This window comes from Anabrus simplex, chromosome 10 (assembly GCF_040414725.1).
Source record: "Anabrus simplex isolate iqAnaSimp1 chromosome 10, ASM4041472v1, whole genome shotgun sequence".
NCBI classification, from domain to species: domain Eukaryota; kingdom Metazoa; phylum Arthropoda; class Insecta; order Orthoptera; family Tettigoniidae; genus Anabrus; species Anabrus simplex.
The window spans coordinates 131,441,200-131,456,432 of NC_090274.1; the positions used below are offsets into that span (position 1 = coordinate 131,441,200).

At 39.7% G+C, this 15,233-nt stretch overlaps 1 protein-coding gene across 1 annotated transcript in view; it reads left to right on the forward strand.

Annotated features, from left to right (window-relative positions):
* Positions 1-15,233, forward strand: part of LOC136882336 (uncharacterized) — a 354,206-nt gene that overhangs the window by 318,984 nt on the left and 19,989 nt on the right. Inside the window, exon 5 of the mRNA XM_067154927.2 lies at positions 39-188. Coding sequence (XP_067011028.2) covers positions 39-188 — 150 coding nt within the window. The remainder of the gene's footprint in view (positions 1-38; positions 189-15,233) is intronic.

The window sequence follows — 15,233 nt, forward strand, 5'->3', positions numbered from 1 at the left end:
ATTTATTGGGCAGCTAATGGTAGCATTCTGTTGTTCAGGTTCCACTGTCAAGGAGGAGATCACCGCAGAGGTAGATGACGGAGCCGGTTATTTCTTATTCAAGGGAGGCAACATCGTCATGTGTGTGGTCACCAGCGACATGACGGGCAAAACATTGCAAACCACCAAGGTGTGCCAGGACGACAATGGTAAGTACATCCGTTCACGATACCCATTTATCCAAGGCGTTTTCTTTTCCAAATATACGTTTGGTGTGTCACCAAATGAAATATGTGTGTAAGCTAAACAAATGTGACCACGAATTTGTAGAGTCTTAACTCACCACACACAGAGAAAGCTATGCAAAGCAACGCTAACCTAAGCATTGCCAAGCTACAATTTAAGATTGACAAGAAGGCAATTTTTGTAGCTGCACATGCACACAGTCACTTTTTTGCTCGGCGTCTATCAAACAGTCTTTTCATCTATGTGGCTTTCGTGAATTACCATTATATATTATATTGTTTAATTGTTTCTGTGTTTGTTAATTATCATGGAAGGCAGACGTAAGGAAGAAAGACTGATTGAAGAAATAAAAAACAACTTTTCTGTCAAATTATTGAAGAGAGATGAAAGACAAGTGTTGGTAAGAAATAAAGAGACTCTGGAAATTGATTCTACATATCATTTATTGCTTTCACATACATTTTTACCATACATTCTATAATTTGGGTGATTCATATTCTTTTTTTTTCTTAATATCATCCTAATTAGTTCAGAGAAGTTCATAAAACTGTTCCTGATTTAGACGTAAATAATTTTTAATTCTTTATCATTTCCATGCAATGCTTGATTCAAGTGGTAGAATTCTCCTTTCAATTTCACATATACTTAATCTTGTCCTCTTTCACTTTCAGTTTCTCTCAATACAATAATAGTGTTGTTTATAGATATAATTACAACATTCTAATAATACATACGCTTATATTATTGAATAGAGTCTTATAACTCTCTGCTTTAAATTCTTTTTGATATTTAAAAAAAAAAAAATTTTTTTTACAGGTACCACATTTGAACTGAGAAACTTAGTTCCTGTTTACATCTTAAGGAGTTACTTATATGTTTCCACCTCATAGGCCTTAGATATAGAAGAATTCTGCCATACTTAAATTTTATTCAGAAGTTTATATTCACAATTATTTTAAGATGGCTCCGCAGTTTATGAACCGTACTTGAATCAAAGTGTAAAAATGTTTTAAAACACAAGCTATTTTGTAATTATAAATCGCTCACCAAATTTAATGAGCTTACTACTGTATGTCCACAGGGACACGAGTCAACTGTCATTCAACATTTAGTATACTTTCGACTCGCAAGCCTTTAACTTGTTCAGTGAGGTGTTAGTATGTGTCATTGTTTTAATGTAAATTTCATAGGGTTTTATATCACGTACAATTTAAAATTTATCACGAGTTTTATATAATTTGCCTATTTTCCGATTTCTTCGTACAACTGAAGATGACGCCAACAATGCGTCGAAACTAGTACCGGTACTGAATATTATTAGAATGTTGTAATTATAAACAACATTATTATTGTGTTGAATAGGTGGACATTAAAAGTTTATTTATTGTAATTCTCAGTTCAATGTAGACAAAAAATTAAATTTCTTACTTTAAATGCTTCTGCTCAGTAGAAAGAAAGCCCAAATAGCTTAAATACAAGAGAAATGGGTGAGAAGAGGGGATGGTTGTGATTAAGTAACACAAAATCAATTTACTGTTCATCGTAAGTCTTAAGATTGAGGGTACGTATATTTCTCTGTCTTTTGTGTAAATGACCAGGACTTAAGCATCATTCTTTCCAACGACCGGAAACGTTCTCTCTCGTACAAAGCGAATGAGCGAGTTCTTGCACCTACAAGTAATCATGAATATGTTTCTAGTGAATTCTTCAGAGTTAGTAGTCATGAAACTGAAAAAAAGGAGCATTAGTATCATCAGACGATGTTCGCCCCCTACATTAAGAAAGCCTTCTCACGAAGATGTATGCAGGGCTCGGAACCTCTGTAAACATGAGTGTGTCGATACTAGACAAGCGGAAGAAAGGCTTTTTATAAATGTTTTAATGGTTGTTTTTGTACAGGTCAGTTATTTATATCGTCGATGTCCCTCAAAATTGGGAGTCTTCCAAATTGAGATGTAATTTTTCTGTACATTTTTGGGAACTTCACACTGATAGAACACGAAGTACAGCATTTCTGCAGTGTTGGAGGACAGATGCACACGAGCTCAGTTGGCACTTACTGTATGCAATACAAATTTAGATTTGTCTATTACACTTACTGCAGTAGACTGGTGTCTCAGAGCAGAACCACCAACATAATTCAGCACGAGCGGCCACTCTGCTCTGTCAGAATTACAAGAAGAACAGGGCGATGCTGAAGATATAGTAAATAAGTTCAGAATGGACCCAAGAGTCAGAGAAATGCTGAGAAAAGAATGGAGAACACTATAGAGGAGTGGGGTACGCAACTTACAAAGAAGAAAGATGCAAACTAAGCCTCAACATCACGGTGTACATTTTTCATCTGTTTTTATTCTGAAGCCTTTTTTTGTAGCTAACCATGAATAATGTTGAATGAAACGATTTTCAAATAAATTTATTGAACTTCAGGAAGACCAACACGCAGAAAATTTATCTTTAGTGAATTAGACATCGGAAATACTGCATTTCGCAAAATGAGGTTTATTGGGCATGGCAAAAGAGAATTAGAACTCAGAGAATTAGGGTAGGTGAATCACTGTCTGATTCTGTAATCATTAAGAGGAGAGTTCCGCAAGGGAGTGTTATTAGACATTACAGAATACTCACACACTCCTCTGTCTCTTTGAATATACTTCTAGGCCACAATTCGCACACACACATTTTATTGGCCAAGCTGGTGTGCATATAGATCAGAGCTACAGTGTCTACCTCCGGATCCCAAGGTAGCACGTTCAAACCCAGCAGAGGTAGTCGGACTTTTGAAGGGCAGAAAAACGTCCATTCGTTACTCCATGTCGTACGAAGTCAGCATATAAAAGATCTCTGGTGACACATTTTGAGTTTACCTGATGAAATTAATTAAAACTCAGCCAAAGATGCCCAAGACAGATTTGGTTTATTCTGCCACCTAGTGGGCCTGACAAGCAGCCAGATGTCTACACACTACTTCTTTCTTTCTTAATCTGTTTACCGTCCAGGGTTGCTTTTTCCGTCGGACACAGTGAGGGAGTGTCCTGGGGCGTGAGACTTTGTGTCGAGGGATACAACTGAGGAGAACTGGCACCTCTCCTAGGCGGCCTCAGCTGCTATGCGGAACAGGGGCCTTGTGAGGGACAGGAAGATCGGAAGGGATAGACAAGGAAGAGGGAAGGAATTGGCCTTAAGTCAGGTACCATCCCGGCATTTGTCTGGAGGAGAAGTGGGAAACCACAGAAAACCACTTCGAGGACAGCTGAGGTGGGAATGGAACCCCCATTCTTCTCAGTTGACCTCCTGAGGCTGAGTGGATTCCTTCCAGCTCTCGTACCACTGTTCAAATTTCGTGGCAAAGCTGGAAATCAAACCCGTGCCTCTGAGTGTGGCAGCTAATCACTGTAACCACTTCGCCACAGACGCGGGCATTATTATTATTATTATTATTATTATTATTATTATTATTATTATTATTGAGTACACTCCGTTGTCCTCTGTTGACATTATTCCATGCATATGGGAACTGTAGCAGTCCTGGATGAAGTGTAATCTTCTGGTGAACATTTAGGTCTCTTGTTATCTCCGTTGAAAGTGCGAGCAGGTTCGAAGGAAGTGCTTTATTTTTTTATTTTGCTTTACTCTGCAGGCTTGATGTCTCGCATACATTTCAGCGACCGGATGTTTATGTGGCTTGAAAAGTGCTGTTTGATGATGTGTGGACGCACATTGTGTACACCTGTCAAATGAGATGTAACGGATCTGCACTCGTCTTCTGTTGTGAAATACACTGCAGAGAATATGTGCCACTTTGAGAGATATCACAAGTCATGGATTGCCAGCGCACCTATACACTATTAATTACGCCAAAACTGCCAGGTTACTAGTCACAAAAAGTGGTTTCAGGAGTTTCCCCATTTCACATCGGATGGTAAAATTATAGCCTGTGATATTTGCAGCAAAGGGGTGAGTGAAACTTGATTTATATTCCTACAATGAGTTATCAACAAACATTGTTTTTATCGATGGCTATTAAAATACGTAAAACTTGGAGCTCTATTTGAGAGTCTCTTTTAGGCTAAAATAACATTTAAGTATCTAAAAATTCGTGGTCTAGTAATCACTATTGCATCTTTCTGTGGTGGTTGGAACTGTAGCGTGTTACCTGAATAAGAAGAGAAACGTGTCGGAACAAACACAAACACTCAGTCTCCGAGCCACAAGAATTAATTAGATACGATTAAAATTCCCGTCGGGCCAGGAATCGAATCCGGGACCTTCTGAACCGAAGGCCTCAATGTTGACCATTCAGCCACGGATTTGTACAAAACTAAATCATCACGTTCGTTATTTCTATCAGTATTACCAAGCAACTTTTGTAGTTTCAATCTTGCCGTCTGATATTTAAGGTCAGGCCACCAGGTGCGCCACTGTGAACATATCTCTCAGTTTAGTTCGGGTGTGTCCAGTGTTGTCTATAGTGTATTTGCTGTTGTGCGAAGACTTCTTCTTTCAAATGACCCCACAGAAAATGTTGAGTGGTAATCTGGTGAGGCCGGGGACGAGTCCTCCCTTTCCTATCCATTGACCAGGGTGTGTAGCATTTAGGTGGCTGATTAAGACTGCTGAATTGTGTGATGCAGCTCTGCCATGCTGGAACCATACGGTAATACCCTATTTTAAGTTCCATGATATCATAGAGCAAAATATGCCGCCTGTAACCGGTCAATTTGATATTCATTTATGTAATTGTGATATTCCAGAAAATAAATCACTAGATTGTATCATCGAAGAAAATGCAGGCAAGTGCCAACGAAGAGTTTAGTCCTGTAGCTCTGTAAGAGGTTTGACCACATTTCTTGATATTCTAAGTTCCATGCTTTGCGTGTGTCCAGTCCAGAGGTGGCGTGACGTAAATGCGATGCGGGCAGCTTACGTTGTGGTGAAGCGAGAGAGCGAACACACTTTAACGGTCACGTCCGATTGTCATTATGATGCTATCCTGTGCTACTTAGTGCGGTACAATATTTAAGAAAGAAAGAACCGTTTTAATTGCAGGAGAACCTACCTTTTCAAGATATTCCTGTTTGATATATACTGCGCTTGATGTAAATAGTCGGTTTTATTTTTTTATATTTATACACTCAAAGAAAACTAACGCTACAATTTTTGTGTTATAATTTACAAAGTTACAGGGTTTAAGGGTACAAGCTATGATTTACAATTCCTTGGATGGGAATGGCAGTATTTCCATTTCTTAAAAGTAAAATTCCTGTTATTCATTCAGCAGAAAGTGAATTGAAAAGGGGTATGTCTTCTGGTGCCGGGAGAGTCCGAGGACAAGTGCAGGTCTTTTGATTTGACTCCCGTAGGCGACCTACGCGTCATGAGGATGAAATGACGATGAAGACAACCCATACACCCAGCCGTCGTGCCAGCGGAATCAACCAATGATGGTTAAATTTGCCGACCCTGCCGGGAATCGAACCTGGGACCCCTGTGACTACAGGCCAGCATCCTAACCACTTAGCCATGGAGCCGGACAGCAGAAAATGATATATTTACATAATTCAACAAGTTTACTTCTTGATTTTGCACAGTGTTGTAGTGGTGTTTGAATTTACCTGTTCATTGAATTTGAAAGTAGTATTTAAAACTTATCAGGCCTCCGATGATAACAAATAGCCTCTAAATGGCGAGGGAGTTTTATGGGGACATAGATATTTACTGTCCAGGAACAAGAACGATATAAATGTATCTTCCAAAGAGATGTACGGTTTGCCTTCAAATAAATAACCTAACTGATAATATTCCTGGTAAGCATGACCTATGGCACAACATCCCCGAAGGACCACGGCCTACCAAGCGACCGCTGCTGAGCCCGAAGCTCTGGTGTCGAGTTGTCAGCACGACAAATCCTCTTGGCCGTTATTCTTGGCTTTCTAGATCCGGGCCGCTGCCTCACCGTCAGGTAGCTCTTCAGTATTAATCCCGTAGGCTGAGTGGACTTCGAACCAGCCCTCAGATGCAGGTAAAAATCCCGAACCTGGCCCGCCCGGGTAAGAGCCAGGCATGCTACCCCTACACTGCGGAGGATTGTTGGTGAGTTTATCAGATAATTTACACCCAGGCAAGCACAAGCCATAGCTTACCCACCTTTTCTCTGTGTTATATTAGAAATGCTTCTAAAGCACCTCATAAAATTTACTAGTGAGAATTGTAATTGATTACATACATTACAAAAATATTTGGGGTTGTAAGCTTAACTATTGTATCCTGTCAAAATACATTAAGTGCAATGAACGTAAATAACTTATTTCTTACAATGTAATTTGAAAATGATGTGGATTTCTGCCCTATTTCTTTCATTATTTTCTGCCTGCATTTCAAACTCGGGTATCGCAGCAGTGATCGAGAGTGACCGGGAGCCACGACGTCACTGTAGCATACGCTGTCTGTGCGCCCAACGTGAGCACCTCTGCTCCTTACGAGAAATGGTGTCAAGACATAAAATCTGGTACCCGTATGTCACATATTATTTTATCAAATCTTTGATGATAGGGTAACCTCCTCCACGATCCGCCCGAGTGCCTCATGATTCTTGGTGATCAGTGGTCAAACTTATAGCTACAGATTTATCACAGTTATGTTTTTCCAGCAGGCAGTAGGAATCTTAAAATCCCAAATTTTGATACTTTTAATTTACAAATATTAATGTATTTATTTTGAAGAAGTATTTTCTATCTAATTCAAATTTTCACTAACATTCCATTTTCACTTCACGTAAAATATGCAATTGAAATTTCCAATAAAGTGAACGATAGTTTTCAAAAAACTATTAGTAATATACCAAATCATATTTAGATGACATTCCCAAAACTAGTTGTAATGCAGGTTAAAACAGATGCTCTCCGTAACAAGGGGATTCTTTCAGATTATGTATTTTTTTGTTGTACATTATTATTATTATTATTATTATTATTATTACCACTAATTCCATATTTGTATTAGTACTACTATATATGTAATTTATTCATGCTTTTGCTGTAGGTCTCAGTATTTCTATTTTATAATAGAGTGCACTGAGGTCTAACTTCGAATAAAGACGAATTACGTACTTACTTGTGGTATAATTATATTTTCAATGTGAACGACATTTTTTGAGCTGCAATGCAAAACTGTACCCTCCCAATTTTGTTATCATCGACTGTTCTGGGTGAGTAAATAGCTACCTGTGACACAGGATGCGATTACGACTAATGCGTCTCAATTGTTACTCATAAAGTCAGTCGCTCTGACTTCACGGATAGACGTTTGCTGTAACTGTTCACCGAGGCTTTAATAAATTTCCCTGCAATGTCGGTATCAACCATCTGTTTGTCACTCTGCACTGTGTAGTATTCCTAACCTGCTTGTTCTATGATATTTCCAGTCTACTGTAGATATCTCTCCTTATAATCTCTGCTTGTTTGTGCATGGTAGAAGCTCTCAAATAGTTTCTCTGGCTGGGCTTTCCGAGTTACCATTAAGTTGGCATGTTTGTTGGTGGCTGAGCATGGCGCTGAAGAGCAACCGCTAACACTGGTTCACTAAACCTGGTAAGCATTTCCATAATTAATATTCATTAGTAATTGAATAATTTTTATTGGTATGAAGGTACTGCAATGATGAATTTGTAAACTAAGAGATTGCTTTTAAAACTCTCCCTGATTCAAACTCAGGTGTAATTCAAATTTGAATGCAGAATAGTAACATGAATAACTATACATTTTATGTGATACCATTGTAGTGTACTAACAAAGCAATACTTCCAGCACATACAGGTAATTGATGGTACCTGGATGTTAGACATACATGTTTTATAGCCCAATCTGCAGTTTGATATGTAAGAATCTGTTTGTTCCACGAGTACGAAATTCAGCTGACCTGCCAAAGTCAACTAGGGCAAAATACATGCACAAGAGCAACTGTCTACCTCTGTACCCAATAGGTCACGACTGTTTTTTTTTTACCTAAGCTGACTCACTAGTACACAAACAATTGTACCCGACTCTTTGTATGGCAAACTTTCAGAGAACAAAACAAATATTTTGTTAAATAACTATGGTCAGGAATGGAAAATTGAGGTTGCTTTTTAATGCGATACATTTAATTTTATTTGTAATCCTTTACAAAAAGTGTGCTGTATCTTCAAGCTCTCTACTGTGGCTAAAAGCACTGAGCTTTATCAATCATCAACACAGCAAATACTTCTCGATTTATAGACGATGTCATAACAGTACTTTTACGTGTTGGCTGGGTAAACAAATGAAGACTGAACCTGGTAGTGTTTTATTAGCTACTTGCTCAATCTAGACATTAGCACTCACAGGCATACCGAGCTCACGTCTTACAATCATCACAATTACACAGTTCGCTCTCTCTCTCACTTATTCTCACTGTTTATTTACATTAATTCACACCGAGTAGGGTCAATGACACTTCAGTCTCACTCAGACTCAGTCACACTTGTTGCCGTTTTCACAGTTAGCGGTCCGCGCACGTCAGTCGCGCAGTCCTCTGTCCACACCCCGATAGAACTCCGTTCACAGCCTCACACTCACACTCCAGTATTCTCTTCCACGCTGCACCAGAACACGCAGCTGGTCCCAGGAGACACAACTCATGGCTCAAGCGAGTCTTCAGCTCCAGCACACAGCCACACTAACTCACACTGACTCGCACTAGTCACTCACTGAACTGAACTGACCTGGTACTCCTGCCTTATACACCAGGACCAACATTTGAGATACTTCGGCCACTCAAACCCGTACAAATCTCCAGATACGGAAATGTCTTGGCCTATGACCTAGTTGACATCACTCGGGGCGGGGACACAATGGATGGCTCTCCCTCCATCCGCACTCAACAAAACTGCAAACACACCACAATACTATTAATGCTAATCATATAACAAAGATATATAATATATACTGTAATGGTTATAGCGTCCGCCATGCCAACTTGCTATGGGCCGGGCTCGTCACCGTATCGCTCCACCTGCTTAGGCTTCAACCGCGCCAATCACCAGCAATACTTAAATGCTGGACTGGCCCCCTCTCTCTTCTGTCCGTGCTCGCACCGCATGGGACTATGGAAATTACTCGACGATTAATCTGGAGACTTCCATCTCGCGAGGTTGCTGGACACATATAGCATCCGGACTGTTCTGGAAGGCCGGCACCGTGGTGTAGGGATAGCGTGCCTGACTCTTACCCGGAGGCCCCGGGTTCGATTCCCGGCCAGGTCAGGGATTTTTACCTGGACCTGAGGGCTGGTTCGAGGTCCACTCGCCTACGTGATTAGAATTGAGGAGCTGTCTGACGGTGAGATAGCGGCCCCGGTCTAGAAAGCCAAGAATAACGGCCGAGAGGATTCGTCGTGCTGACCACACGACACCTCGTAATCTGCAGGCCTTCGGGCTGAGCAGCGGTCGCTTGGTAGGCCAAGGCCCTTCACGGGCTGTAGTGCCATGGGGTTTGGTTTGGTTTGGTTTGGTTTGTTCTGGAAGGCCCAGCCCAGGTATATAAGAGAGAAGTGACTTGCCTGGAGTTAGTGAGAGTGAGATTGAGTTTGCTTGTGTGAGTTAGCGACGAGTGCTGTCAGTGATAGCCTGGGCTGAGCTGTCAGCCTGATGTAGCATCTGGATGTTGGAGCCGAGGACTCGTCCTGTTTCCCTGACGTCGTGTGTGTGAGTTAGCGAAGAGCGCAGTCAGTGATAGCCTGGGCTGAGGTGTCAGCCTGAAGTAGCATCTGATGACTCGTTCCTGTTTCCCTGGCATCGTGTGTGTGAGTTAGCAAAGAGCGCAATCAGTCATAGCCTGGGCTGAGGTGTCAGCCTGATGTAGCATCTGACGACTCCTTCCTGTTTCCCTGACGTCGTGTGTGTGAGTTAGCGAAGAGCACAGTCAGTCATAGCCTGGGCTGAGGTGTCAGCCTGATGTAGCATCTGGCGACTCATTCCTGTTTCCCTGACGTCGTGTGTGTGAATTTGCGAAGAGCGCAGTCAGTCATAGCCTGGGCTGAGCTGTCAGCCTGATGTAGCATCTGCCTGTTGGAGCCGAGGACTCATTCCTGTTTTCCTGATGTCGTGTGTGTGAATTAGCGAAAAGAGCAGTCAGTGATAGCCTGGGCCGAGGTGTCAGCCTGATGTAGCATCTGACGACTCGTTCCTGTTTCCCTGATGTGTGTGTGAGTTAGCGAAGAGTGCAGTCAGTGATAGCCTGGGCTGAGGTGTCAGCCTGATGTAGCATCTGACGACTTGTTCCTGTTTCCCTGACGTCGTGTGAGGGCCGGCTGCTGTAGAAGAACCTTGGGTGTTCTGGAGCAGCGCGAAGGGAACACTGGTGCTAACGTGTGCAGACTGCGAACAGATTGAGTGAACAGCGGATACTGTCCCCGAGCTGTGAGACTGACGTGCAGGCTGTCGGCCGTGACTGCGCTAACGAGTGTGACCGAGTGGCTGAGTGAGTGTAGTGTAAATAAGCGAAGACTCTCTCTGTGGAACATGAGAAACTAAGAGAGAGAGCGCGAACCATGTAAGTGTACTTGTGTAAGCTCAGCAATCGTGTGTGTGCGTGTGTAAATGTGTAACTGTAGTGCTTAGTTAATAAATCTTAGAAATAGGATGCTACCAGTTTCTGTACTCATTTATTTACCCCGCCAACACGTTACAATACATATTTACATAACACCTACAGGAGAAGATACTGTCCCCGTACTAGGTCTGCCGGTGAACAGGGGTGCTCAGTTCGACAGGACTCCTGACTTAATAAATGCAAGTGGCAGGATTGACATGAGGTTCGAAAAATAAGAATGTTTTAATTAAAGAGAACATATCACACTTTTATTCAAATAAAATATTTGCCATCCTGACATCTTTGATGATGAAAATGATTGCTACATTACGTTAATTTACTACTGATCTTGATGTGACAAAAAATACGAACAAATGGGATGGTACACGTAACTTAGTTTTCCCTACTATTCTAACAGAGTGTTGAAGATAACATTTTTTTTCTGTTTGAAAAAAATATTCATTTAGTAATAAAAAATTTAATATATTTGAGAAATGAGTCCTTGCGTAGAATTCCTCGAACAATCTGGAAAAATGCATTAAATTTTAATGAAGTGTATAAGAGAAATTATCCAAGGCTAGCAAGTTTACTACTTTGACAAAATATTAGTGAAATTCTGTTCATCAAAATTTTATTAACATCTGAATGAAATTTGAATTTGCCTTTGTTTTCTGAAAGTTAATTCGAGACGTCGAGTATATCTGTTCACATCTTCCCACTTATCTCCTCGTGAGAACAACAAAACTTATTGTCGCTTGGTCATTATAAGAACAAAAATTAGCATCATGACTCCTCTGAAATCAATAAGTAGAAAAAAAAATATATTTCCTCAACATGGAAATCCTGCCCACACAATGAATTAACACCATCAAAGTGTCACACATCACCACAACACAAATGCACTAGAAAATCTACTAAATCTACGACTAGCTACTGAAAAATGCCAAAGAAATATCTACAATATCTACACGTCACATTTGGGTACTAATCAATATTACCACTCTCCCATTAGCTTGTTTCAAAATATTAAAAGGTAAAGTCTGCACGTGAGTACGAAATATGACATCGAAAAGTGAGCTCGCCTGGTTCCGAACTGTAACATTATTAGGATATTCAATTGAGGATCTATTTTCCAGACCTAAGGCCCTCCAGTAAGATTAACACGTACCTTAAACTTAGAATTACTGACTTCCATGAGCATTATTAGGATATTATCCTGAATTATGGAGTACATCGATCAACATGGACTTATCCTTATCATCAGAAGACATTACTACATTGACTACACCTCGTATAATCTCGAAGATTCAGCATTTCCATTATGCCATGATCAACATCATGTATACAAACATCACTACATTAACACGTGAAAATTCAATATCACAAAGACTCATATCACATGTACCAATTCCACATAAATTACACGTTCAGTATAACATCATAATGATGACAATAACTCATCGTAACCACTTATCACGCAATGTGTAGTCAGGAAAATTATAAGAACCTGTTATCGTCCCAAAACAAGTCTTATCCTCATTAAATTCGTCTTGATGATTAAATAATCCATTAGTAATCATATACCACGGCACATGTACTCTAAATAAATCCATACTCTCGATTCGGAATTAATATCCTGATGACATGCTATCGTTACCACAAGATATGAGTCCAATTTATCATGAAAATGTTAAAAATATTGGGGAAATATTACCTCGATAAATTCATCTGACACAGATTAACCCACTATCATAATGAAATTCGTACAGTCAGAAAGGATGGTTCTGATAACACATGGATAACTTCAACTGATCCATCATCTTCGAACTCAACAACACGTGGTCATGAATCAAGCAAGTATTCAAATTATGCTACAAGTCCTATCTCACATATAAGACATAACCAGTGAGATACCGTGAAAAATAAATCAACTAGATATTATAGACCAAATTTAAAGAAAGATTAAGAGTAGAAATAAAGAGCTACGTAGAACAGATATAAATAAGACGTTGTCAACTTAACTTATTTTGTTGTCTTCATGTCGAAGTCCTGGAGTCCTCAATCACACATTCTAAGGCTGAAATCCTTGCATTTCCTGCTGCCGATGCTGGTCTATGGGCTTAGAATCTCATGATGGAATGTGTGGAGTCTCTGGCACGAACTTCCATCTTCTGGCGATGACAATGTAGAGGTCCTCTTCCACGCTTACACTCTCGGAAGATTCCTGAAACTTGTACCAAATGAATTAAGAGAAATCCTGAGCACAATCTTGCAATTTATGATGAAAAGAAAACATACATTTAAGAGTTATCTGCTATTTTGATGTCTGTTTGTTGCACTAATTAAGGTCGTAGGTTTGCACAATTCGAAGAAAGCGTCGAACACAGGAATGAGTCCAATATCCCTGATGATAGTATCCCCTCTGACGTTCTGCTAGCGAAGTGAACGAAGTGACTGCAGTGAGTGAACCATGTACCCTTATGACTTGCCTTAAATATCATCACGTAGCACTCGTTGTAGAAAGGGAAGTCAGTTCAAGTACCGAATTCTTATGGGATTTGATTAAATACTTTTACCTTAATTTCTGCCGAAATACCATTGAAATTACGTAAAAATTCAGTTATTAATTTTTATAATTCACACGTGACATTATTAACACGGTCCAGTCAAATATCATTCATGTGTACCTTCTGCATATCACGCCACCAAAATATTATTAATATTTCCTTTATTATAAATCGATGTGACTGCAGATGAACATATTCTGGCTATTTTCATCTCTCGCCCGCTTTTATTTTTATTTTTTGCTATCAAGTCAGCCAGCTAGCCCACCGAGTCAGAAACAGATTACCACCTGGCCAAGGACACGCGCGCCACGCCGACAAAGCTAGCCCAGTAACACACTGACCCATATTCACTCAGCCGAGACCTGTATATGGTCACAATACGATGAAAAGGGAAAAGTATGTGTACTAGTGAAATAACTGGTAGATAAAGGAAGAATTTTAAATTTCAGTTCCTTAATATGCAGAACAGGAATTCTCTGTGTATGAGGCATCTATTAAAACGTCTACGAATTCAACTAGTTGACATGTGGACTACATCCACCTTCCCGCTAACTTAATTCAGGTATCTTAGGGCTTGTGTAACTTTCTTTTGTATTCACTGTGTGATTCACTTCTGTACTTGGGTAAGTAAAGATGTTACAGGAAGGAAAAACTGAAGTAAATTAGGACAATCAAGTAAATTATTATTATTGTTAATAGAAATGTAATGAGAATAGTTGAGCTACCGTTTAACTCGAAATGTGCTGCATCAGTTAAACAAATGAGGCTCCCGGAAAATGGTGTCAATTTTCCCTTTGGGAAAGTCAAGTGATCGTCCCTCGGTCATGGCCGTCCATCAGTGGTTGCTGAGTGACATTGCGTTACACATACATCTCCAAATATAAGATATACCTGTGTCACAATCGACGATTTTGAGGTATTTGATTGGTTAACTTGTGAAAATTTGAATTTATAAATCCACCTCTAAAATACTGTAATTGTCTTTATTAAAAAGACTACATTAGATTATACTAGTAAAACATGTTTCGTCCTCTTATGGACATCTTCAGTCACATATGCAAAATATTAAAAATAAGGTGAGGTCACGTTGAAATAAGTAAATAAAAAGTCTTTATATCCTGTGACGCGACATGATGGCGTCTTGTCAGTCTTCAGTGTTAAAATAGTACGGCAACTTAGGTTGTTTTATAATTGACAATTTGTTGTTTTGAACAACATTTTAATCTGTGATTTTAATTGGATTTCATGCTTCATATCATGTTCACACCACAGTTTAAGAAGCACTATAACACAATAGGGATTAGCACTGCATGATTTTAAATCCTAAGATCCAGAAGAAGTCGAAGGTCAGTCATTTATATGAAGCGAGTTGCAAGCTCCTGAAGAGTAGCACAACACACGTTATGCTTTTCTGTATGCATTGTCTTCGTATTTTTGTTTAATTGGCTGATGATGATGACGCAGATTGGTGGCTGAAACCGGTACCGCTTTTAATCAAATAAGAATGTAACTCTACATTTCTTATTTTCCTTGTTTTGAATAGGTTGAACGACTTTAATTCTTGTTTCAATGTAACTGTTTTAACTATCACTCTACTTCGTCAAAACTTAGTAAAATTACGCGCACACACGCATACACAAATGCTCTAATATAAGAGGTCATAGATGCACTCGGTTTTTGAAGGCGTTGTGGTGTTGGATTTTTTCACGGTGAAATCAGTTATCACCACCCCTATCTCACTGCCCAGTACGAACTTAGATAATAAAATTACATGAATGCATACGCATTTATTAGCTTACCTAAGATTAACAATACTTATGAAAGGGAAATTAAT